At 43.1% G+C, this 24990-nt stretch overlaps 1 protein-coding gene and 1 long non-coding RNA gene across 4 annotated transcripts in view; both read right to left on the bottom strand.

Moving 5' to 3' along the window:
- The window catches only part of LOC115166029 (perlwapin), a 33056-nt gene continuing 8066 nt past the window's right edge, over positions 1–24990 (bottom strand). Inside the window, exons 1-5 of one of the 3 annotated variants that reach the window (XM_029719651.1) lie at positions 6596–6840; positions 4453–4590; positions 3318–3454; positions 2184–2320; positions 1–345 (exon numbers count right to left, since the gene is read on the bottom strand). In XM_029719651.1, coding sequence (XP_029575511.1) covers positions 222–345; positions 2184–2320; positions 3318–3454; positions 4453–4590; positions 6596–6803 — 744 coding nt within the window. In that variant the 5' untranslated portion in view covers positions 6804–6840 and the 3' untranslated portion in view covers positions 1–221. Of the gene's footprint in view, positions 346–2183; positions 2321–3317; positions 3455–4452; positions 4591–6595; positions 6841–24990 lie in introns of those variants that run through there. The other 2 variants (XM_029719650.1, XM_029719652.1) reach the window with 2 other exon arrangements.
- On the bottom strand, positions 14839–19812 carry LOC115166035 (uncharacterized). Its single transcript, XR_003870262.1, has 3 exons — positions 19549–19812; positions 17025–17161; positions 14839–15185 (listed from the first exon to the last, which is right to left on the bottom strand). It is a non-coding gene; the product is annotated as an uncharacterized LOC115166035 (long non-coding RNA).

Below are 24990 nucleotides of genomic sequence, written 5' to 3' on the forward strand. Positions count from 1 at the left end.
TTCAAAATCTTCTTTTATTCAAATTCAGCAGTCCACGTGAGTTTGTCAATTCACATACGATCCATGAAGTTTGTCCAGTTTCCATAAAAGCTATGATTATTTTTCATATTTATTATTGCATAAAGTCATCAGTTTTCATAGACATAATTGTACATGTCATAATTTGTATTTTCTACTTATTTCTTATAACTAATAAGATTTTCCAATAAAGCTTCAATGGCTCACTGCAGGCGTAGAATCAACATATCCGGAAACACTGCTGTTCCTCGGGGCACTGGCCATCTTTGTAACAGTACTCGGCACACATGTAGGTCCCCTTGGGCAGGGCACAGCGACCGGGCTTCACTATGGTAACAGAGAAAAAGCGGTCAGTTATACAGTAGAAACATAGGTGTTATAGGAATTTCCAGGATAACAATCGAGAAAAGCAGTCGCAGGTAAAGTCAATCAAATCTATCAATAACAAATCTATCCATATAAAATGTATATGTAAAATGTATATATATGTATATGCAGCAGAAAAGCTGTAAAACCCCCAAAATATGTGTGTCCTCCAAAGAGGTGGATGGGCTAATAGTAATGTTTTTTTATTTAGAAAAACATTCTATCCAGTTTATTCCAAGTTGCAACAGGGAAACACTTCCAGCACAGAAGCAGAGAACATGTCTAACTGGCATGTTGGAGTCATGCCCTTTCTACTCTAATCAGACAGCACAAAATGTTCTGTAAACACCAGCTCTAGAGGCTTGTAGGAAGTCAAAACAAACAGGCAGTGACTTTGTCAGCTGCTACAGAATCACACAGTGTTCACAGAATGTCATCAATACAATATAACAGTGAATAATCAGTGTGTCCTCGACCCTTGTAGCTCAAGTCTGGCGTCAATCTCTATCAACAGATATGAGAACAATCCATAACATTCAGCATCAAGTCCAGTGACCATCAACTCACACCTTGAGTGTCACAAGAAGAACACTGGAAATCATCTGTACACTGATTCTTTCCATTAAGGTATTACTATTACAATGAGTTGGAATTCTGTTGGTGACCCTTGACACATTGTCAGCTTAATGTTCTGTGAATTGCTGTATCGTAAGAAACGTATGTTGCTACTCCTCTGAAGTCTCAGCCTGATATTCCCAAAATCCTGTTCCCTGAAATATGCATTTGTATAACTTTATCAACAACAGCATATTATACACTGACTGAACAAAACATTATGAACACCTGCTCATTCCATGACAGAGACTGACCAGGTGAATCCAGGTGAAAGCTATGATCCCATATTGATGTAACTTGTTAAATCCATTTCAATCAGTGTAGATGAAGGGGAGGAGACAGGTTAAAGAAGGATAAAGGATTTTTAAGCGTTGAGACAATAGACGGATTATGTATGTGTGCCATTCAGGAGGGTGAATGGGCAAGACAACAGATGTAAGTGCCTTTGAACAGGGTAGTGTAGTAGGTGCCAGGCGCACCAGTTTGACTGTGTCAAGAACTGCAACAGTGCTGGGTTTTTCAATCTCAACAATTTCCTGCGTGTATCAAAGATTTATTAAATGTTTTATTTATTTTACTTTTTTTTAGCTAGGCAAGTCAGTTAAGAACAAATTCTTATTTTCAATGACTGCCTAGGAACAGTGGGTTAACTGCCTTGTTCTTAACAACAGATTTGAACCTTGTCAGCTCGGGGATTTTCTCTTGCAACCTTTCGGTTACTAGCCCAACGCTCTAACCACTAGGCTACCCTGCCACCAACAGTCCACCAACCAAAAGACATCCAGCCAACATGACACAGCTGTGAGAAGCATTGGAGTCAACATGGGCCAGCATCCCAATGGACTGCTTTCAACACCTTGTAGAGTCCATGCCCTGATGAATTGAGGCTTTTCTGAGGGCAAAAGGGGGTGCAACTCAAAAAAAGGAAAGTGTTCCTAATGTTTGGTATACTCAGAGTGTATAGATGTTGCACAACATTGGTATATACTCTAAAGGCCTGCATGGATCTTGGAAATCTTATTAATTTAGTGCCTCAGCTCTAAAGAGAGTGTATGTGAAAAATATATATCTATGTGTATGTGTGAAATGTACATTACAAGCTCCAGCATTCTTGTTTCCAGAGTAATGCAGCAGTAATGAATGCAATAGATGGGTGTATTTTTCACTCTGGGACCATATCCTACCTGTGTAGGTGCAATGCAGTCATGCCCACATCCATTGTAGCAGCATTTTTCATCCTTGTGGCAGTCACTGTCATTGGAACATAACTCTGCACAATTCCCCATGCCCCATCGTCTACGAGGGCACACTCCAGGCTTGTCTTTGGGAACACAATTTGAGCAGATGTCAGGGAACCCAATTTACCACAAAGAGACATGAACATGGACACAATTAGACTGAACCATTTTCTGAAAATCAGTCATATTTGTGTGGAGATGCTTACGATAAATGTTAGCTGATACAGAATCAAACAGTGGTCACAGAATGTCATCAGTACAATACAACAGTGAATAATCAGTGTCCTCGGTCCTTGTACTTGGACATCCAGTCTGGCGTCAATCACTTTCAACAGATATGAGAACAATCCATAACATTCAGCATCAAGTCTAGTGACCGTCAACCCACACCTTGAGTGTCACAACTAGGATACTGGAAATATTGTGTATTACATAAACTGTATACACTAAATGTTTTGTTGATCACTCTAAACTAAATATGATCTTTAGCGATCTTACATTTCCCCATTACAAATAGGTTTATGGTAGCAACTTGTCAGCCTACTGTCACGCCTTGACCTGAGAGAGCCTTTTTATGTCTCTATTTAGGTTTGGTCAGGGTGTGATTTGGGTGGGCATTCTATGTCCGAGTTTCTATGTTTGGGATTTCTTTATTTCGGCCGGTTGTGACTCTCAATCAGGAACAGCTGTATATCGTTGTTGCTGATTGGGAGTCATACTTAGGCAGCCTGTTTTTCCTTTGGGGTTTGTGTGTAGATATTTTCTGTTTAGTGTTTTGCACCTGCCGGAACTGTTCGGTTGATCTTTTGTTTTGCTTGTTGCTTTAATGTTCAGTTGTACATTATAATGACGAACACTTACCACGCTGCATTTTGGTCTGATTTCTCTTCCCCTTCATCCGAGGACGACGACGACCGTTACACCTACACTGACACTTCCCATTGAAGTCTTTCTATTATGTGACTTCTTAATTGAGTGTCTTAGCTCTAAAGAGAGCTCCAGCATTCTTGTTTAAAGAGTAATGCAGCAGTAATGAATGCAATAGATGGGTGTATCTGTCACTCTGGGACCATATCCTACCTGTGTAGGTGCAATGCAGACATGCCCACATCCATTGTAGCAGCATTTTTCATCATTGGGGCAGTCACTGTCATTGGAACATAACTCTGCACATATCCCTATGCCCCATCGTCTACGAGGGCACACTCCAGGCTTGCCTTTGGGAACACAATTTGAGCAGATGTCAAGGAACCCAACTTACCACAAAGAGACATGAACATGGACACAATTGGACTGAACCATTTTCTGAAAATCTGTCATATTGGTGTGGAGATGCTTACGATAAATGTTAGCTGCTACAGAATCAAACAGTGGTCACAGAATGTCATCAGTACAATACAACAGTGAATAATCAGTGTGTCCTCGGTCCTTGTACTTGGACATCCAGTCTGGTGTCAATCACTATCAACAGATATGAGAACAATCCATAACATTCAGCATCAAGTCTAGTGACCGTCAACCCACACCTTGAGTGTCACAACTAGGATACTGGAAATATTGTGTATTACATAAACTGTATACACTAAATGTTTTGTTGATCACTCTAAACTAAATATGATCTTTAGCGATCTTACATTTCCCCATTACAAATAGGTTTATGGTAGCAACTTGTCAGCCTACTGTCACGCCTTGACCAGAGAGAGCCTTTTTATGTCTCTATTTAGGTTTGGTCAGGGTGTGATTTGGGTGGCATTCTATGTCCGTGTTTCTATGTTTGGGATTTCTTTGTTTCGGCCGGGTGTGACTCGCAATCAGGAACAGCTGTATATCGTTGTTGCTGATTGGGAGTCATACCTAGGCATCCTGTTTTTCCATTGGGGTTTGTGGGTAGATATTTTCTGTTTAGTGTTTTGCACCTGCCGGAACTGTTCGGTTGTTCTTTTGTTTTGCTTGTTGCTTTAGTGTTCAGTTATACAGTAAAATGACGAACACTTACCATGCTGCATTTTGGTATGATTTCTCTTCCCCTTCATCCGAGGACAACGAAGACCGTTACACCTACACTGACACTTCCCATTGAAGTCGTTCTATTATGTGACTTCTTAATTGAGTGTCTTAGCTCTAAAGAGAGGTCCAGCATTCTTGTTTCCAGAGTAATGCAGCAGTAATGAATGCAATAGATGGGTGTATCTTTCACTCTGGGACCATATCCTACCTGTGTAAGGTGCAATGCAGACATGCCCACATCCATTGTAGCAGCATTTTTCATCATTGGGGCAGTCACTGTCATTGGAACATAACTCTGCACATATCCCTATGCCCCATCGTCTACGAGGGCACACTCCAGGCTTGCCTTTGGGAACACAATTTGAGCAGATGTCAAGGAACCCAACTTACCACAAAGAGACATGAACATGGACACAATTGGACTGAACCATTTTCTGAAAATCTGTCATATTTGTGTGGAGATGCTTACGATAAATGTTAGCTGCTACAGAATCAAACAGTGGTCACAGAATGTCATCAGTACAATACAACAGTGAATAATCAGTGTGTCCTCGGTCCTTGTACTTGGACATCCAGTCTGGTGTCAATCACTATCAACAGATATGAGAACAATCCATAACATTCAGCATCAAGTCTAGTGACCGTCAACCCACATCTTGAGTGTCACAACTAGGATATAGGAAATATTGTGTATTACATAAACTGTATACACTAAATGTTTTGTTGATCACTCTAAACTAAATATGATCTTTAGCGATCTTACATTTCCCCATTACAAATAGGTTTATGGTAGCAACTTGTCAGCCTACACTGACTCTTCCCATTGAAGTCTTACTATTATGTGACTTCTTAATTGAGTGTCTTAGCTCTAAAGAGAGCTCCAGCTTTCTTGTTTCCAGAGTAATGCAGCAGTAATGAATGCAATAGATGGGTGTATCTGTCACTCTGGGACCATATCCTACCTGTGTAGGTGCAATGCAGACATGCCCACATCCATTGTGGCAGCATTTTTCATCATTGGGGCAGTCACTGTCATTGGAACATAAATCTGCACATATCCCTACGCCCCATCGTCTACGAGGGCACACTCCAGGCTTGTCTTTGGGAACACAATTTGAGCAGATGTCAACTGTTCTGCCTGCGGCTACGGAACCCTGACCTGTTTCACCGGAGGTGCTTGTTGCACCCTCGACAATTACTATGATTATTATTATTTGACCATGCTGGTCATTTACGAACATTTTAACATCTTGACCATGTTCTGTTATAATATCCACCCGGCACAGCCAGAAGAGGACTGGCCACCCCGCATAGCCTGGTTCCTCTCTAGGTTTCTTCCTAGGTTTTTGGCCTTTCTCAGGAGTTTTTCCTAGGGAGTTTTTCCCAGCCACCGTGCTTCTTTCACATGCATTGCTTGCTGTTTGGGGTTTTAGGCTGGGTTTCTGTACAGCACTTTGAGATTTCAGCTGATGTACGAAGGGCTATATAAATAAATTTGATTTGATTTGATTTGATTTGATGTCAGGGAACCCAACTTACCACAAAGAGACATGAACATGGACACAATTAGACTGAACCAATTTCTGAAAATCTATCATGTTTGTGTCGAGATTGATTTGACAAATAGGAATTTGCATCTCTGGAACGTTTGTAGGCCATGCTCCAAGTAATTTAGTGTCTAATTAATCGTTTTGGAGACATTTGTCCCCAATCATCAATGTTTCCCCCATAACACCCATGAAAATGCATGACAGCCTTCTGAACACTCACAATCTATTGGTTCAAATATGTAGGTTGAAAACATTGTATGTTAACTAAAAAGGGCTGTGCAACTGGTTACACACAGACACACAAATAGTGTTTTTCTGATGCCCAAATAAACATTTCTAGATAAATTAACGTATGAGACAAGTTGACAAACACATCATTATATGTTGACTGAATTGTTGCATATGTTTTGTCAAGTTGGAGCTAAGTTTGGGCCAATTAAAAATGTTAAGTTCAGGTCACACTTTTATCTAGAAGTTGAATAAACTGAAAAAGGCTTTGGAACCACTTACTTCATAATAATTAGTTGAAACAACTAGAATTGTTTTTACAGTGTATGCGTAAAATGGCCAAGGGTAGGCTGGATTGTTTCAAAGTCATAATGACTGGCTTGTATTTTTAGTAAGGTAGCAACAAAATAGTTTGCAAAGGGGCTATGCACAATTATAGGCTATTGTTTATAACCACTTAGGTAGGCTATAACACCTAAGTCAAGTGTAGCAGGCTTCTTCTAAAAACTCATCAAATTGTCACAGTTGGTTTCATGACAAATAATGCAAAGTAGGCAAATTAGAAGAACTCACCTGTAGCAGAGACTATTTTCAAATCTACAAATGCCAACAGAAAAAGAACCAAAGCACAACGCGCTGACAAATTCATGTCCATGCTGACTTCAAGACTGTTAGAGCAAATGCAGTCCAAATCAATTTCATAGAAGAGGAGGAGACCATAATATGTATTAACCTTAGATGACTGACAGGGGGCGCTGCTAAGAAGCCACCGCACAGCCATTTTGGTACTCCTCCTTCATTGTAAAAAAAAGCTATAGAAATGCATTTATTAATATCTACATTTGTTTTTTGACAAATATATTCTATTACAGACACCTTAATGTATACATGAAAATGATATTAATTGAACTGAACATGAACATTTTATATTTTGAGAATGTTAATGTTACTGCCCCACCACAACAAAGAACGACTTAAATACATGACATTGTGTCCTTGAAACATTTTATTGAAATATTGGAGAATTCCATTCATTCCTTTGGAGTTCTGCTCATTCTGGGGTGTGCCAATGTGGCGGCCTGAGGCTTCAAAGCCTCTCATTGGCCATTACAAAGCATCAGCAATCCAGGGTTTATACACATCATTGGGTAGAGACCATAGAAAAGATGAATGCACAATGAACAATGCACCTGCAGGGTCCCTTTACCCATCAATTTACATTGCGAGATCCGAACACTTGCTTAGGTCACATGTAATCAGAATAATTAAAGAGGATATATGGAACTTGTGCCTCTGGGGGTGCTCTTGATCCAAAAGTGGTCCCCCAAACGGAGAGTAATATTGTCCAGAAATTAAGCCAAAATTTGATGTAAACAATTAACAACTAAACGTCCATAGTGTGTCTTCAACTGAGTTTATAGTTCAATGACTGAATGCATTTCTGTTAAACTGCAGGTGAAAATCCACAATGTTGATGGGTTGATTCCTTGACAACGGTTGGGCTCTGTTTACATGGTATATGATATTTACCTGTAATTCATCTTAAGAAATAGGCCTATGCATGTCCCAAAATAACTGTTTTAATTTCTATCAAAGCTTTTCTCTCTAATCTGTCAAGTTCATGATGGGCAGACCTATACGCGTTCATCATTTTACTACGCTGATATCTTGTGGCGGACTAAATAAATGCTCAACATTGGATTTTCTTACATTATTCTCTCACAATAACGTTGTAGGAATATACACATCACATTCTTTATGATTGACTGTTAACCTGTCTCCTACCCTTCATCTACACTGATTAAAGTGGTTTTAACAGGTGAAATGAATAAGGGATCGCAGCTTTCACCTGGTCAGTCTATATCAGTCTATGTTCATAATGTTTTGTATAGTCAGTCTACAACACGTTGTGGTTGACAAAGTGATTAGCCATTTGATTCGCTGTTCAGAAGTCTTATGACTTTTGGTAGAAGCTATTTAGGAGCCTCTTGGACCTAGACTTGGTGCTCAGGTACCGCTTGCCGTGCGGTAGCAGAGAGAACAGTCTATGACTAGGGTGGCTGGAGTCTTTGACAATTTTTAGGGCCTTCCTCTGACACCGCCTGGTATAGAGGTCCTGGTTGGCAGGAAGCTTGGCCTCGGTGATGTACTGGGCCGTCAGCACTACCCTCTGTAGTGCCTTGTGGTCGGAGGCCAAGCCGTTGCCATACCAGGCAGTGAACCAACCCGTCAGGATGCTCTCGATGGTGCAGATGTAAAACCTTTGAGGATCTGAGGACCCATGCCAAATCTTTTCAGTCTACTGAGGGGGAATAGGTTTTGTTGTGCCCTCTTCACAACTGTCTTGGTGTGCTTTGACCATGTTAGTTTGTTGGTGATGTGGACGCCAAGGAACTTGAAGCTCTCATCCTGATCCACTACAGCCCCGTCAATGAGAATGGGGACGTGCTCGGTCCTCCTTTTCCTGCAGTCCACAATCATCTCCTTTGTCTTGTTCACGTTGAGGGGGGGATGTTGTCCTTGCACCACATGGTCAGGTCTCTGACCTCCTCCCTATAGGCTGTCTCATCGTTGTGTCATCAGCAAACTTAATGATGGTGTTGGAGTCGTGCCTGGCCGTGCAGTCATGAGTGAACAGGGACTACAGGAGGGGGCTGAGCAAGCACCCCTACCCTTACCGCCCATCATGAAGTCCAGGATCCAGTTACAGAGGGAGGTGTTTAGTCCCAGGGTCCTTAGCTTAGTGATGAGCTTTGAGGGCACTATGGTTTTGAACACTGAGCTGTAGTCAATGAAGAGCATTCTCACATAGGTGTTCCTTTTGTCCAGGTGTGACAAGGCAGTGTGGAGTGCAATAGAGATTGCATCATCTGTGGATCTTTTGGTGTGGTATGCAAATTGGAGTGGGTCTAGAGTTTCTGGGATAATGGTGTTGATGTGAGCCATGACCAGCCTTTCAAAGCTTTTCATGGCTACAGACGTGAGTGCTACGGGTCGGTAGTCATTTAGGCAGGTTATCTTAGTTTTTCTTGGGCACAGGGACTATGGGGGTCTGCTTGAAACATGTTGGTATTACAGACTCAGACAGGGAGAGGTTGAAAATGTCAGTGAAGACACTTGCCAGTTGGTCAGCGCATGCTCGGAGTACACGTCCTGGTAATCCGTCTGGCCCTGCGGCCTTGTGAATGTTGACCTGTTCGAAGGTCTTAATCACATCGGCTGAGGAGAGCATGATCACACAGTCATCCGGAACAGCTGAGGGTCTCATGCATGTTTCAGTGTTACCTGCCTCGAAGCGAGCATAGAATTTATTTAGCTCATCTGGAAGGCTCGTGTCACTGGGCAGCTCGCGGCTGTGCTTCCCTTTGTAGTCTGTAATAGTTTGCAGGCCCTGCCACATCTGACGAGCGTCGGAGCCAGTGTAGTACGATTTAATGTTAGTCCTGTATTGGCACGTTGCCTGTTGGATGGTTCGTCGGAGGGCATAGTGGGATTTCTAATAAGATCTCTGGCGCTCTAGGTCGGCAGAGGTGACCGGTCCGCTCCTGATCCCCGGGCTCGTCATCTTGGTTGCGGCTGGAGCCGTGCGTCAGGGAGGGGGTACTGTCACTTGTGCTCCCTCTCCGGCCTCTAGGTCACCAGGCTGCTCGTTATGGCGCACACCTGTCACCATCGTTCTTTCCATCGGTTTTTCCAACATGGTGTAGCAGTTCAGGCGTCCTTTGTTCTCCTCTTGTCGTGTCCCATGTATATATATATATTTACATACTTTCTTCGCATATCTTTTTACATATTGTTTTCTAAAAAGTCACCCTCAAAACACTCTCCTGCAACCCGCCTCACCAACTAAAAAAAAGAAGTATTATTTAACTAAAATCTGAAATCCACAACAGAAGCTAGCCAGAGGCTAGCCATTTCACTGGCTAACGTTTGAGTTCAGCTAGCCACGGTTAGCGGTCCTCAGCTATCCATTAGCTCGAAAAGCTATCGCCAGTTTTTGTACAGCGCGACTCAGACCAGAGCATACCAGACCTATTCTCTCTCCATATCCCCAGATTTCTACCGCAGGCTCTGGACTTTTACACCTGGATCTTGCAGCGAGCTAGCTGCTACCTGAGTGACTATTGGCAAACGTCGGTCCTGGAGCTAACATAAATTATTCCGGAGCTAGCCAACTGAAGCGTTCCATCAGCCACTCCTGGGCTATTCTGGAGCTAGCCAGCTGAAAACTTCCTTCAGCCACACATGGGCTACAATCACCTATCCGGACCTGTTTTTTAATGCCGATGAGGAGCCCCATCGGGCCTTCACGACTGGACCACCAACGTTTTCTGCCCAAGGGAGTTATCCAACTGGCCCCTCCGTCGCGACGTAACCTGAACGCTCATTTGCGGCCCGCTAATCATTAGCTATCTTATCGGCTGCTATCTGAATAGGTCGATCGGACAACTTTTTTGGGCCACTATAACTATAACTATTTTGCCAATTGGACTGGTCCCCCCTACCACACGGAACCCCACTAACGAGGTGGCTAAAAACAGACCTCCCTCCATCTTCTACCAGCTTGCTACCTATGGCTCGGCTAGCTATCTAATTCTCACTGGACCCTTTGATCACTCGGCTAAGCATGCCTCTCCTTAATGCCAATATGCCTCTCAGTTCCTCCACCCACACATGCTATGACATCTTCTGGTTTCAATGATGTTTCTAGAGACAATATCTCTCTCATCATCACTAAATGCCTAGGTTTACCTCTGTATTCACATCCTACCATACCTTTGTCTGTACATTATACTTTGAAGCTATTTTATGGCCCCCAGAAACCTCCTCCTTTTTCTCTCTATTCCGGACGTCACAGACGACCAATTCTGATAGCTTTTAGCCGTATCCTTAGCCTCATCCTTCTCTGGTCCTCTGGTGATGTTGAGGTGAATCCAGGCCCTGCAGTGCCTATCTCCACTCCTACTCCCCAGGTGCTCTCTTTTGATGACTTCTGTAACCGTAATAGCCTTGGTTTCATGCATGTTAACATTAGAAGCCTCCTCCCTAAGTTTGTTTTATTCACTGCATTAACACACTCTGCCAACCCGGATGTCCTAACCGTGTCTGAATCCTGGCTTAGGAAGTCCACCAAAAACTCTGAAATCTTCATCCCTAACTACAACGTTTTCAGACAAGATAGAACGGCCAAAGGGGGCGGTGTTGCAATCTACTGCAGAGATAGCCTGCAGAGTTCTGTCCTACTATCCAGGTCTGTACCCAAACAATTTGAACTTCTACTTTTAAAAATCCATCTCTCTAAAAACAAGTCTCTTACTGTTGCCGCCAGCTATAGACCACCCTCGGCCCCCAGCTGTGCTCTGGACACCATATGTGAACTGATTTCCCCCCATCTATCTTCAGAGCTCGTGCTACTAGGTGACCTAAACTGGGACATGCTTAACACCCCAGCCATCCTACAATCCAAGCTTGATGCCCTCAATCTCACACAAATTATTAATGAACCCACCAGGTACCACCCCAAAGCCATAAACACTGGCACCCTCATAGATATCATCATAACAAACTTGCCCTCTAAATACACCTCTGCTGTTTTCAACCAAGATCTCAGTGATCACTGTCTCATTGCCTGCATCCGTAATGTATCAGCGGTCACATGACCTACACTCATCACTGTCAAACGCTCCCTGAAACATTTCAGCGAGCAAGCCTTTCTAATCAACCTGGCCCTGGTATCCTGGAAGGATATTGACCTCATCCCGTCAGTAGAGGATGCCTGGTTATTTTTTTTAAATGCCTTCCTCACCATCTTAAATAAGCATGCCCCATTCAAGAAATTTAGAACCAGGAACAGATATAGCCCTTGGTTCTTCCCAGACCTGACTGCCCTTAAGCAATACAAAAACATCTGGTGGCGTTCTGCATTAGCATCGAACAGCCCCCGTGATATGCAACTTTTCAGGGAAGTTAGAAACCAATATACACAGACAGTTAGAAAAGCCAAGGTTAGCTTTTTCAAACAGAAATGTGCTTCCTGCAACACAAATTCAAAAAAGTTCTGGGACATTGTAAAGCCCATGGAGTATAAGAACACCTCCTCCCAACTGCCCACTGCACTGAGGATAGGAAACACTGTCACCACCGATAAACCCACTATAATTGAGAATTTCAATAAGCATTTTTCTACGGCTGGCCATGCTTTCCACCTGGCTACCCCTACTGCATTCAACAGCACTGCACCCCCCACAGCTACTCGCCCAAGCCTTCCCCATTTCTCCTTCTCCCAAATCCATTCAGCTGATGTTCTGAAAGAGCTGCAAAATCTGGACCCCTACAAATCAGCCGGGCTAGACAATCTGGACCCTTTCTTTCTAAAATGATCTGCCGAAATTATTGCAACCCCTATTACTAGCCTGTTCAACCTCTCTTTCGTGTCGTCTGAGATTCCCATAGATTGGAAAGCAGCTGCTGTCATCCCCCTCTTCAAAGGAGGGGACACTCTTGACCCAAATTGCTACAGACCTATATCCATCCTACCCTGCCTTTCTAAGGTCTTCGAAAGCCAAGTCAACAAACAGATTACCGACCATTTCGAATCCCACCGCACCTTCTCCGCTATGCAATCTGGTTTCAGAGCTGGTCATGGGTGCACCTCAGCCACGCTCAAGGTCCTAAACGATATCGTAACCGCCATCGATAAGAAACAATACTGTGCTGCCGTTTTCATTGACCCGGCCAAAGCTTTCGACTCTGTCAATCACCACATCCTCATCGGCAGACTCAATAGCCTTGGTTTCTCAAATGATTGCATCGCCTGGTTCACCAACTACTTCTCTGATAGAGTTCAGTGTGTCAAATTGGATGGCCTGTTGTCCAGACCTCTGGCAGTCTCTATGGGGGTGCCACAGGGTTCAATTCTCTTTTCATCTCTTTTCTCTGTATACATCAATGATGTCGCTCTTGCTGCTGGTGAGTCTCTGATCCACCTCTACGCAGACGACAACATTCTGTATACTTCTGGCCCTTCTTTGGACACTGTGTTAATTAACAACCCTCCAGACGAGCTTCAATGCCATACAACTCTCCTTCCGTGGCCTCCAACTGCTCCTAAATACAAGTAAAACTAAATGCATGCTCTTCAACCGATCGCTGCCTGCACCTGCCCGCCTGTCCAGCATCACTACTCTGGACGGTTCTGACTTAGAATATGTGGACAACTACAAATACCTAGGTGTCTGGTTAGACTGTAAACTCTCCTTCCAGACTCACATCAAACATCTCCAAACCAAAGTTAAATCTAGAATTGGCTTCCTATTTCGTAACAAAGGATCCTTCACTCATGCTGCCAAACACACCCTCGTAAAACTGACCATTCTACCGATCCTCGACTTCGGCGATGTCATTTACAAAATAGCCTCCAATACCCTACTCAACAAACTGCAGTCTATCACAGTGCCATCCGTTTTGTCACCAAAGCCTTATATACTACCCACCACTGCGACCTGTACGCTCTCGTTGGCTGGCCTTCGCTTCATAATCGTCGCCAAACCCACTGGCTTCAGGTCATCTACAAGAGCCTGCTAGGTAAAGTCCCCCCGTATCTCCGCTCACTGGTCACCATAGCAGCACCCACCTGTAGCACGCGCTCCAGCAGGTATATCTTTCTGGTCACCCCCAAAGCCAATTCCTCCTTTGGCCGTCTCTCATTCCAGTTCTGTGCTGCCAACGACTGGAGCGTACTACAAAAATCTCTGAAACTGGAAACACTTATCTCCCTCACTAGCTTACAGCACCAGTTGTCAGCGCAGCTCACAGATCACTGCACCTGTACATAGCCCATCTATAATTTAGCCCAAACAACTACCTCTTCCCCTACTGTATTTATTTATTTTATTTTATTTTGCTCCTTTGCACCCCATTATTTATTTCTACTTTGCACTTTCTTCTACTACAAATCTACCATTCCAGTGTTTTACTTGCTATATTGTATTTACTTTGCCACCATGTCCTTTTCTTGCCTTTACCTGCCTTATCTCACCTCATTTGCTCACATTGTATATAGACTTATTTTTCTACTGTATTATTGACTGTATGTTTGTTTTACTCCATGTGTAACTCTGTGTTGTTGTATGTTGTTGAACTGCTTTGCTTTATCTTGGCCAGGTGACCGGTCCGCTCCTGATCCCCGGGCTCGTCATCTTGGTTGCGGCTGGAGCCGTGCGTCAGGGAGGGGGTACTGTCACTTGTGCTCCTTCTCCGGCCTCTAGGTCACCAGGCTGCTCGTTATGGCGCACACCTGTCACCATCGTTATGGTCATCAGCGTGTTATGACACTCACCTGGACTCCATCCCCTCCTTGATTACCTGCCCTATATATGTCACTCGCTTTGGTTCCTTCCTCAGGCGTCATTGTTTCTGTTTCAGTTTTGTCTGTGTGGTGTTTGTGTTTCTTGTTTTCTATTATATTTTGTTTATTGATTAAATCACTCACCTCCTGAACTTGCTTCCCAACTCTCAGCGCACATCGTTTCACAAATATTTATAAGACCGTTACATAGTATATGTAATATAGGTCTGTATAAACTACTTTACTAATCACCAGTTAAGTCTTTTTGCGTGGCCTCATCTAAAGTGTGGGCTACTTATACGTAAATACTAAATACTTTCTAAACAATATGTGTAAAACACATGGAAATTAAAAACAACAAAAAAATGTTTTAAGTGAAAATAGGCACTGGTCTGAAGCCGGAATGTTAAGGATATTCACATGAGCACCACATGAGTCTCAAATAAACCCCTAAAAACCCAAGCACAGGTGTTCAAAATCTGGTTTTATTCAAATTCAGCAATCCACATGAGTTTGTCAATTCACAGAGCGTCCATGAAGTTTGTCCAGTTTCCATAAAAGCTATGATTATTTTTCATATTTATTATTGCATAAAGTCATCAGTTTTCATAGACATAATTGTACATGTCATAATTTGTATTTTCTACTTATTTCTTATGACTAATAAGATTTTCCAATAAAGCTTCAATGGCTCACTGCAGGCGTAGAATCAACATATCCGGAAACACTTCAGTTCCTCGGGGCACTGGCCATCTTTGTAACAGTACTCGGCACACATGTAGGTCCCCTTGGGCAGGGCACAGCGACCGGGCTTCACTATGGTAACAGAGAAAAAGCGGTCAGTTATACAGTAGAAACATAGGTGTTATAGGAATTCCCAGGTTAACAATCGAGAAAAGCAGTCACAGGTAAAGTCAATCAAATCTATTAATAACAAATCTATTCATATAAAATGTATATGTAAAATGTATATATATTTGTATATGCAGCAGAAAAGCTGTAAAACCCCAAAAATATTTGTGTCCTCCAAAGAGGTGGATGGGCTAATAGTAATTATTTTTTATTTAGAAAAAAATTCTATCCAGTTTATTACAAGTTGCAACAGGGAAACACTTCCAGCACAGAAGCAGAGAAAATGTCTAACTGGCATCTTGGAGACATGAACTTTCTATTCTAATCAGACAGCACCAAATGTTCTGTAAACACCAGCTCTAGAGGCTTGTAGGAAGTCAAAACAAACAGGCAGTGACTTTGTCAGCTGCTACAGAATCACACAGTGTTCACAGAATGTCATCAATACAATATAACAGTGAATAATCAGTGTGTCCTCGACCCTTGTACCTCAAGTCTGGCGTCAATCTCTATCAACAGATATGAGAACAATCCATAACATTCAGCATCAAGTCCAGTGACCATCAACTCACACCTTGAGTGTCACAAGTAGAACACTGGAAATCATCTGTACATTGATTCTCTCCATTAAGGTATTATTATTACAATGAGTTGGAATTCTGTTGGTGACCCTTGACACATTGTCAGCTTAATGTTCTGTGAATTGCTGTACCGTAAGAAACGTATGTTGCTACTCCTCTGAAGTCTCAGCCTGATATTCCCAAAATCCTTTTCCCTAAAATATACATTTGTATCACTTTATCAACAACAGCATATTATACACTGACTGAACAAAACATTATGAACACCTGCTCATTCCATGACAGAGACTGACCAGGTGAATCCAGGTGAAAGCTATGATCCCATATTGATGTAACTTGTTAAATCCACTTCAATCAGTGTAGATGAAGGGGAGGAGACAGGTTAAAGAAGGGTGAAGGATTTTTAAGCGATGAGACAATAGACACATGGATTATGTATGTGTGCCATTCAGGAGGGTGAATGGGCAAGACAACAGATGTAAGTGCCTTTGAACAGGATAGTGTAGTAGGTGCCAGGCGCACCAGTTTTACTGTGTCAAGAACTGCAACACTGCTGGGTTTTTCAATATCAACAATTCCTGCGTGTATCAAAGATGTATTACTTTTTTTTATTTATTTTACTTTTTTTTAGCTAGGCAAGTCAGTTATGAACAAATTCTTATTTTCAATGACTGCCTAGGAACAGTGGGTTAACTGCCTTGTTCTTAACAACAGATTTTTACCTTGTCAGCTCGGGGATTTTCTCTTGCAACCTTTCTGTTACTAGTCCAACGCTCTAACCACTAGGCTACCCTGCCACCAACAGTCCACCAAGCAAAGGACATCCAGCCAACATGACACAACTGTGAGAAGCATTGGAGTCAACATGGGCCAGCATCCCTATGGACTGCTTTCAACACCTTGTAGAGTCCATGCCCTGATGAATTGAGGCTTTTCTGAGGGCAAAAGGGGTGCAACTCAAAAAAAGGAAAGTGTTCCTAATGTTTGGTATACTCAGAGTGTACAGATGTTGCACAACATTCGTATATACTCTAAAGGCCTGCATGGATCTTGGAAATCTTATTAATTTAGTGCCTCAGCTCTAAAGAGAGTGTATGTAAAAAATACATATCTATGTGTATGAAATGTACATTACAAGCTCCATCATTCTTGTTTCCAGAGTAATGCAGCAGTAATGAATGCAATAGATGGGTGTATCTGTCACTCTGGGACCATATCCTACCTGTGTAGGTGCAATGCAGTCATGCCCACATCCATTGTGGCAGCATTTTTCATCATTGGGGCAGTCACTGTCATTGGAACATAACTCTGCACATATCCCCATACCCCATCGTCTACGAGGGCACACTCCAGGCTTGCCTTTGGGAACACAATTTGAGCAATGTCAGGGAACCCAACTTACCACAAAGAGACATGAACATGGACACAATTAGACTGAACCATTTTCTGAAAATCTGTCATATTTGTGTGGAGATGCTTACGATAAATGTTAGCTGCTACAGAATCAAACAGTGGTCACAAAATGTCATCAGTACAATACAACAGTGAATAATCAGTGTGTCCTCGGTCCTTGTACTTGGACATCCAGTCTGGCGTCAATCCCTTTCAACAGATATGAGAACAATCCATAACATTCAGCATCAAGTCTAGTGACCGTCAACCCACACCTTGAGTGTCACAACTAGGATACTGGAAATATTGTGTATTACATAAACTGTATACACTAAATGTTTTGTTGATCACTCTAAACTAAATATGATCTTTAGCGATCTTACATTTCCCCATTACAAATAGGTTTATGGTAGCAACTTGTCAGCCTACTGTCACGCCTTGACCTGAGAGAGCCTTTTTATGTCTCTATTTATGTTTGGTCAGGGTGTGATTTGGGTCGGCATTCTATGTCGGTGTTTCTATGTTTGGGATTTCTTTGTTTCGGCCGGGTGTGACCCTCAATCAGGAACAGCTGTATATCGTTGTTGCTGATTGGGAGTCATACTTAGGCAGCCTGTTTTTATTTTGGGGTTTGTGGGTAGATATTTTCTGTTTAGTGTTTTGCACCTGCCGGAACTGTTCGGTTGTTCTTTTGTTTTGCTTGTTGCTTTAGTGTTCAGTTGTACATTAAAATGACGAACACTTACCACGCTGCATTTTGGTCTGATTTCTCTTCCCCTTCATCCGAGGACGACGACGACCGTTACACCTACACTGACACTTCCCATTGAAGTCGTTCTATTATGTGACTTCTTAATTGAGTGTCTTAGCTCTAAAGAGAGCTCCAGCATTCTTGTTTCCAGAGTAATGCAGCAGTAATGAATGCAATAGATGGGTGTATCTGTCACTCTGGGACCATATCCTACCTGTGTAGGTGCAATGCAGACATGCCCACATCCATTGTGGCAGCATTTTTCATCATTGGGGCAGTCACTGTCATTGGAACATAACTCTGCACATATCCCTACGCCCCATCGTCTACGAGGGCACACTCCAGGCTTGTCTTTGGGAACACAATTTGAGCAGATGTCAACTGTTCTGCCTGCGGCTACGGAACCCTGACCTGTTTCACCGGAGGTGCTTGTTGCACCCTCGACAATTACTATGATTATTATTATTTGACCATGCTGGTCATTTACGAACATTTTAACATCTTGACCATGTTCTGTTATAATATCCACCCGGCACAGCCAGAAGAGGACTGGCCACCCCGCATAGCCTGGTTCCTCTCTAGGTTTCTTCCTAGGTTTTTGGCCTTTCTCAGGAGTTTTTCCTAGGGAGTTTTTCCCAGCCACCGTGCTTCTTTCACATGCATTGCTTGCTGTTTGGGGTTTTAGGCTGGGTTTCTGTACAGCACTTTGAGATTTCAGCTGATGTACGAAGGGCTATATAAATAAATTTGATTTGATTTGATTTGATTTGATGTCAGGGAACCCAACTTACCACAAAGAGACATGAACATGGACACAATTAGACTGAACCAATTTCTGAAAATCTATCATGTTTGTGTCGAGATTGATTTGACAAATAGGAATTTGCATCTCTGGAACGTTTGTAGGCCATGCTCCAAGTAATTTAGTGTCTAATTAATCGTTTTGGAGACATTTGTCCCCAATCATCAATGTTTCCCCCATAACACCCATGAAAATGCATGACAGCCTTCTGAACACTCACAATCTATTGGTTCAAATATGTAGGTTGAAAACATTGTATGTTAACTAAAAAGGGCTGTGCAACTGGTTACACACAGACACACAAATAGTGTTTTTCTGATGCCCAAATAAACATTTCTAGATAAATTAACGTATGAGACAAGTTGACAAACACATCATTATATGTTGACTGAATTGTTGCATATGTTTTGTCAAGTTGGAGCTAAGTTTGGGCCAATTAAAAATGTTAAGTTCAGGTCACACTTTTATCTAGAAGTTGAATAAACTGAAAAAGGCTTTGGAACCACTTACTTCATAATAATTAGTTGAAACAACTAGAATTGTTTTTACAGTGTATGCGTAAAATGGCCAAGGGTAGGCTGGATTGTTTCAAAGTCATAATGACTGGCTTGTATTTTTAGTAAGGTAGCAACAAAATAGTTTGCAAAGGGGCTATGCACAATTATAGGCTATTGTTTATAACCACTTAGGTAGGCTATAACACCTAAGTCAAGTGTAGCAGGCTTCTTCTAAAAACTCATCAAATTGTCACAGTTGGTTTCATGACAAATAATGCAAAGTAGGCAAATTAGAAGAACTCACCTGTAGCAGAGACTATTTTCAAATCTACAAATGCCAACAGAAAAAGAACCAAAGCACAACGCGCTGACAAATTCATGTCCATGCTGACTTCAAGACTGTTAGAGCAAATGCAGTCCAAATCAATTTCATAGAAGAGGAGGAGACCATAATATGTATTAACCTTAGATGACTGACAGGGGGCGCTGCTAAGAAGCCACCGCACAGCCATTTTGGTACTCCTCCTTCATTGTAAAAAAAAGCTATAGAAATGCATTTATTAATATCTACATTTGTTTTTTGACAAATATATTCTATTACAGACACCTTAATGTATACATGAAAATGATATTAATTGAACTGAACATGAACATTTTATATTTTGAGAATGTTAATGTTACTGCCCCACCACAACAAAGAACGACTTAAATACATGACATTGTGTCCTTGAAACATTTTATTGAAATATTGGAGAATTCCATTCATTCCTTTGGAGTTCTGCTCATTCTGGGGTGTGCCAATGTGGCGGCCTGAGGCTTCAAAGCCTCTCATTGGCCATTACAAAGCATCAGCAATCCAGGGTTTATACACATCATTGGGTAGAGACCATAGAAAAGATGAATGCACAATGAACAATGCACCTGCAGGGTCCCTTTACCCATCAATTTACATTGCGAGATCCGAACACTTGCTTAGGTCACATGTAATCAGAATAATTAAAGAGGATATATGGAACTTGTGCCTCTGGGGGTGCTCTTGATCCAAAAGTGGTCCCCCAAACGGAGAGTAATATTGTCCAGAAATTAAGCCAAAATTTGATGTAAACAATTAACAACTAAACGTCCATAGTGTGTCTTCAACTGAGTTTATAGTTCAATGACTGAATGCATTTCTGTTAAACTGCAGGTGAAAATCCACAATGTTGATGGGTTGATTCCTTGACAACGGTTGGGCTCTGTTTACATGGTATATGATATTTACCTGTAATTCATCTTAAGAAATAGGCCTATGCATGTCCCAAAATAACTGTTTTAATTTCTATCAAAGCTTTTCTCTCTAATCTGTCAAGTTCATGATGGGCAGACCTATACGCGTTCATCATTTTACTACGCTGATATCTTGTGGCGGACTAAATAAATGCTCAACATTGGATTTTCTTACATTATTCTCTCACAATAACGTTGTAGGAATATACACATCACATTCTTTATGATTGACTGTTAACCTGTCTCCTACCCTTCATCTACACTGATTAAAGTGGTTTTAACAGGTGAAATGAATAAGGGATCGCAGCTTTCACCTGGTCAGTCTATATCAGTCTATGTTCATAATGTTTTGTATAGTCAGTCTACAACACGTTGTGGTTGACAAAGTGATTAGCCATTTGATTCGCTGTTCAGAAGTCTTATGACTTTTGGTAGAAGCTATTTAGGAGCCTCTTGGACCTAGACTTGGTGCTCAGGTACCGCTTGCCGTGCGGTAGCAGAGAGAACAGTCTATGACTAGGGTGGCTGGAGTCTTTGACAATTTTTAGGGCCTTCCTCTGACACCGCCTGGTATAGAGGTCCTGGTTGGCAGGAAGCTTGGCCTCGGTGATGTACTGGGCCGTCAGCACTACCCTCTGTAGTGCCTTGTGGTCGGAGGCCAAGCCGTTGCCATACCAGGCAGTGAACCAACCCGTCAGGATGCTCTCGATGGTGCAGATGTAAAACCTTTGAGGATCTGAGGACCCATGCCAAATCTTTTCAGTCTACTGAGGGGGAATAGGTTTTGTTGTGCCCTCTTCACAACTGTCTTGGTGTGCTTTGACCATGTTAGTTTGTTGGTGATGTGGACGCCAAGGAACTTGAAGCTCTCATCCTGATCCACTACAGCCCCGTCAATGAGAATGGGGACGTGCTCGGTCCTCCTTTTCCTGCAGTCCACAATCATCTCCTTTGTCTTGTTCACGTTGAGGGGGGGATGTTGTCCTTGCACCACATGGTCAGGTCTCTGACCTCCTCCCTATAGGCTGTCTCATCGTTGTGTCATCAGCAAACTTAATGATGGTGTTGGAGTCGTGCCTGGCCGTGCAGTCATGAGTGAACAGGGACTACAGGAGGGGGCTGAGCAAGCACCCCTACCCTTACCGCCCATCATGAAGTCCAGGATCCAGTTACAGAGGGAGGTGTTTAGTCCCAGGGTCCTTAGCTTAGTGATGAGCTTTGAGGGCACTATGGTTTTGAACACTGAGCTGTAGTCAATGAAGAGCATTCTCACATAGGTGTTCCTTTTGTCCAGGTGTGACAAGGCAGTGTGGAGTGCAATAGAGATTGCATCATCTGTGGATCTTTTGGTGTGGTATGCAAATTGGAGTGGGTCTAGAGTTTCTGGGATAATGGTGTTGATGTGAGCCAAGACCAGCCTTTCAAAGCTTTTCATGGCTACAGACGTGAGTGCTACGGGTCGGTAGTCATTTAGGCAGGTTATCTTAGTTTTTCTTGGGCACAGGGACTATGGGGGTCTGCTTGAAACATGTTGGTATTACAGACTCAGACAGGGAGAGGTTGAAAATGTCAGTGAAGACACTTGCCAGTTGGTCAGCGCATGCTCGGAGTACACGTCCTGGTAATCCGTCTGGCCCTGCGGCCTTGTGAATGTTGACCTGTTCGAAGGTCTTAATCACATCGGCTGAGGAGAGCATGATCACACAGTCATCCGGAACAGCTGAGGGTCTCATGCATGTTTCAGTGTTACCTGCCTCGAAGCGAGCATAGAATTTATTTAGCTCATCTGGAAGGCTCGTGTCACTGGGCAGCTCGCGGCTGTGCTTCCCTTTGTAGTCTGTAATAGTTTGCAGGCCCTGCCACATCTGACGAGCGTCGGAGCCAGTGTAGTACGATTTAATGTTAGTCCTGTATTGGCACGTTGCCTGTTGGATGGTTCGTCGGAGGGCATAGTGGGATTTCTAATAAGATCTCTGGCGCTCTAGGTCGGCAGAGGTGACCGGTCCGCTCCTGATCCCCGGGCTCGTCATCTTGGTTGCGGCTGGAGCCGTGCGTCAGGGAGGGGGTACTGTCACTTGTGCTCCCTCTCCGGCCTCTAGGTCACCAGGCTGCTCGTTATGGCGCACACCTGTCACCATCGTTCTTTCCATCGGTTTTTCCAACATGGTGTAGCAGTTCAGGCGTCCTTTGTTCTCCTCTTGTCGTGTCCCATGTATATATATATATTTACATATTTTCTTCGCATATCTTTTTACATATTTTTTTTCTAAAAACTCAACCTCAAAACACTCTCCTGCAACCCGCCTCACCAATTTAAAAAAAAGTATTATTTACCTCAAATCTGAAATCCACAACAGAAGCTAGCCAGAGGTTAGCCATTTCACTGGCTAACGTTGGAGTTCAGCTAGCCACGGTTAGCGGTCCTCAGCTATCCATTAGCTCGAAAAGCTATCGCCAGTTTTTGTACAGCGCGACTCAGACCAGAGCATACCGGACCTATTCTCTCTCCATATCCCCAGATTTCTACCGCAGGCTCTGGACTTTTACACCTGGATCTTGCAGCGAGCTAGCTGCTACCTGAGTGACTATTGGCAAACGTCGGTCCTGGAGCTAACATAAATTATTCCGGAGCTAGCCAACTGAAGCGTTCCATCAGCCACTCCTGGGCTATTCTGGAGCTAGCCAGCTGAAAACTTCCTTCAGCCACACATGGGCTACAATCACCTATCCGGACCTGTTTTTTAATGCCGATGAGGAGCCCCATCGGGCCTTCACGACTGGACCACCAACGTTTTCTGCCCAAGGGAGTTATCCAACTGGCCCCTCCGTCGCGACGTAACCTGAACGCTCATTTGCGGCCCGCTAATCATTAGCTATCTTATCGGCTGCTATCTGAATAGGTCGATCGGACAACTTTTTTGGGCCACTATAACTATAACTATTTTGCCAATTGGACTGGTCCCCCCTACCACACGGAACCCCACTAACGAGGTGGCTAAAAACAGACCTCCCTCCATCTTCTACCAGCTTGCTACCTATGGCTCGGCTAGCTATCTAATTCTCACTGGACCCTTTGATCACTCGGCTAAGCATGCCTCTCCTTAATGCCAATATGCCTCTCAGTTCCTCCACCCACACATGCTATGACATCTTCTGGTTTCAATGATGTTTCTAGAGACAATATCTCTCTCATCATCACTAAATGCCTAGGTTTACCTCTGTATTCACATCCTACCATACCTTTGTCTGTACATTATACTTTGAAGCTATTTTATGGCCCCCAGAAACCTCCTCCTTTTTCTCTCTATTCCGGACGTCACAGACGACCAATTCTGATAGCTTTTAGCCGTATCCTTAGCCTCATCCTTCTCTGGTCCTCTGGTGATGTTGAGGTGAATCCAGGCCCTGCAGTGCCTATCTCCACTCCTACTCCCCAGGTGCTCTCTTTTGATGACTTCTGTAACCGTAATAGCCTTGGTTTCATGCATGTTAACATTAGAAGCCTCCTCCCTAAGTTTGTTTTATTCACTGCATTAACACACTCTGCCAACCCGGATGTCCTAACCGTGTCTGAATCCTGGCTTAGGAAGTCCACCAAAAACTCTGAAATCTTCATCCCTAACTACAACGTTTTCAGACAAGATAGAACGGCCAAAGGGGGCGGTGTTGCAATCTACTGCAGAGATAGCCTGCAGAGTTCTGTCCTACTATCCAGGTCTGTACCCAAACAATTTGAACTTCTACTTTTAAAAATCCATCTCTCTAAAAACAAGTCTCTTACTGTTGCCGCCAGCTATAGACCACCCTCGGCCCCCAGCTGTGCTCTGGACACCATATGTGAACTGATTTCCCCCCATCTATCTTCAGAGCTCGTGCTACTAGGTGACCTAAACTGGGACATGCTTAACACCCCAGCCATCCTACAATCCAAGCTTGATGCCCTCAATCTCACACAAATTATTAATGAACCCACCAGGTACCACCCCAAAGCCATAAACACTGGCACCCTCATAGATATCATCATAACAAACTTGCCCTCTAAATACACCTCTGCTGTTTTCAACCAAGATCTCAGTGATCACTGTCTCATTGCCTGCATCCGTAATGTATCAGCGGTCACATGACCTACACTCATCACTGTCAAACGCTCCCTGAAACATTTCAGCGAGCAAGCCTTTCTAATCAACCTGGCCCTGGTATCCTGGAAGGATATTGACCTCATCCCGTCAGTAGAGGATGCCTGGTTATTTTTTTTAAATGCCTTCCTCACCATCTTAAATAAGCATGCCCCATTCAAGAAATTTAGAACCAGGAACAGATATAGCCCTTGGTTCTTCCCAGACCTGACTGCCCTTAAGCAATACAAAAACATCTGGTGGCGTTCTGCATTAGCATCGAACAGCCCCCGTGATATGCAACTTTTCAGGGAAGTTAGAAACCAATATACACAGACAGTTAGAAAAGCCAAGGTTAGCTTTTT

The sequence above is a fragment of the Salmo trutta genome, chromosome 28, assembly GCF_901001165.1.
Source record: "Salmo trutta chromosome 28, fSalTru1.1, whole genome shotgun sequence".
Taxonomy (NCBI): Eukaryota; Metazoa; Chordata; class Actinopteri; order Salmoniformes; family Salmonidae; genus Salmo; species Salmo trutta.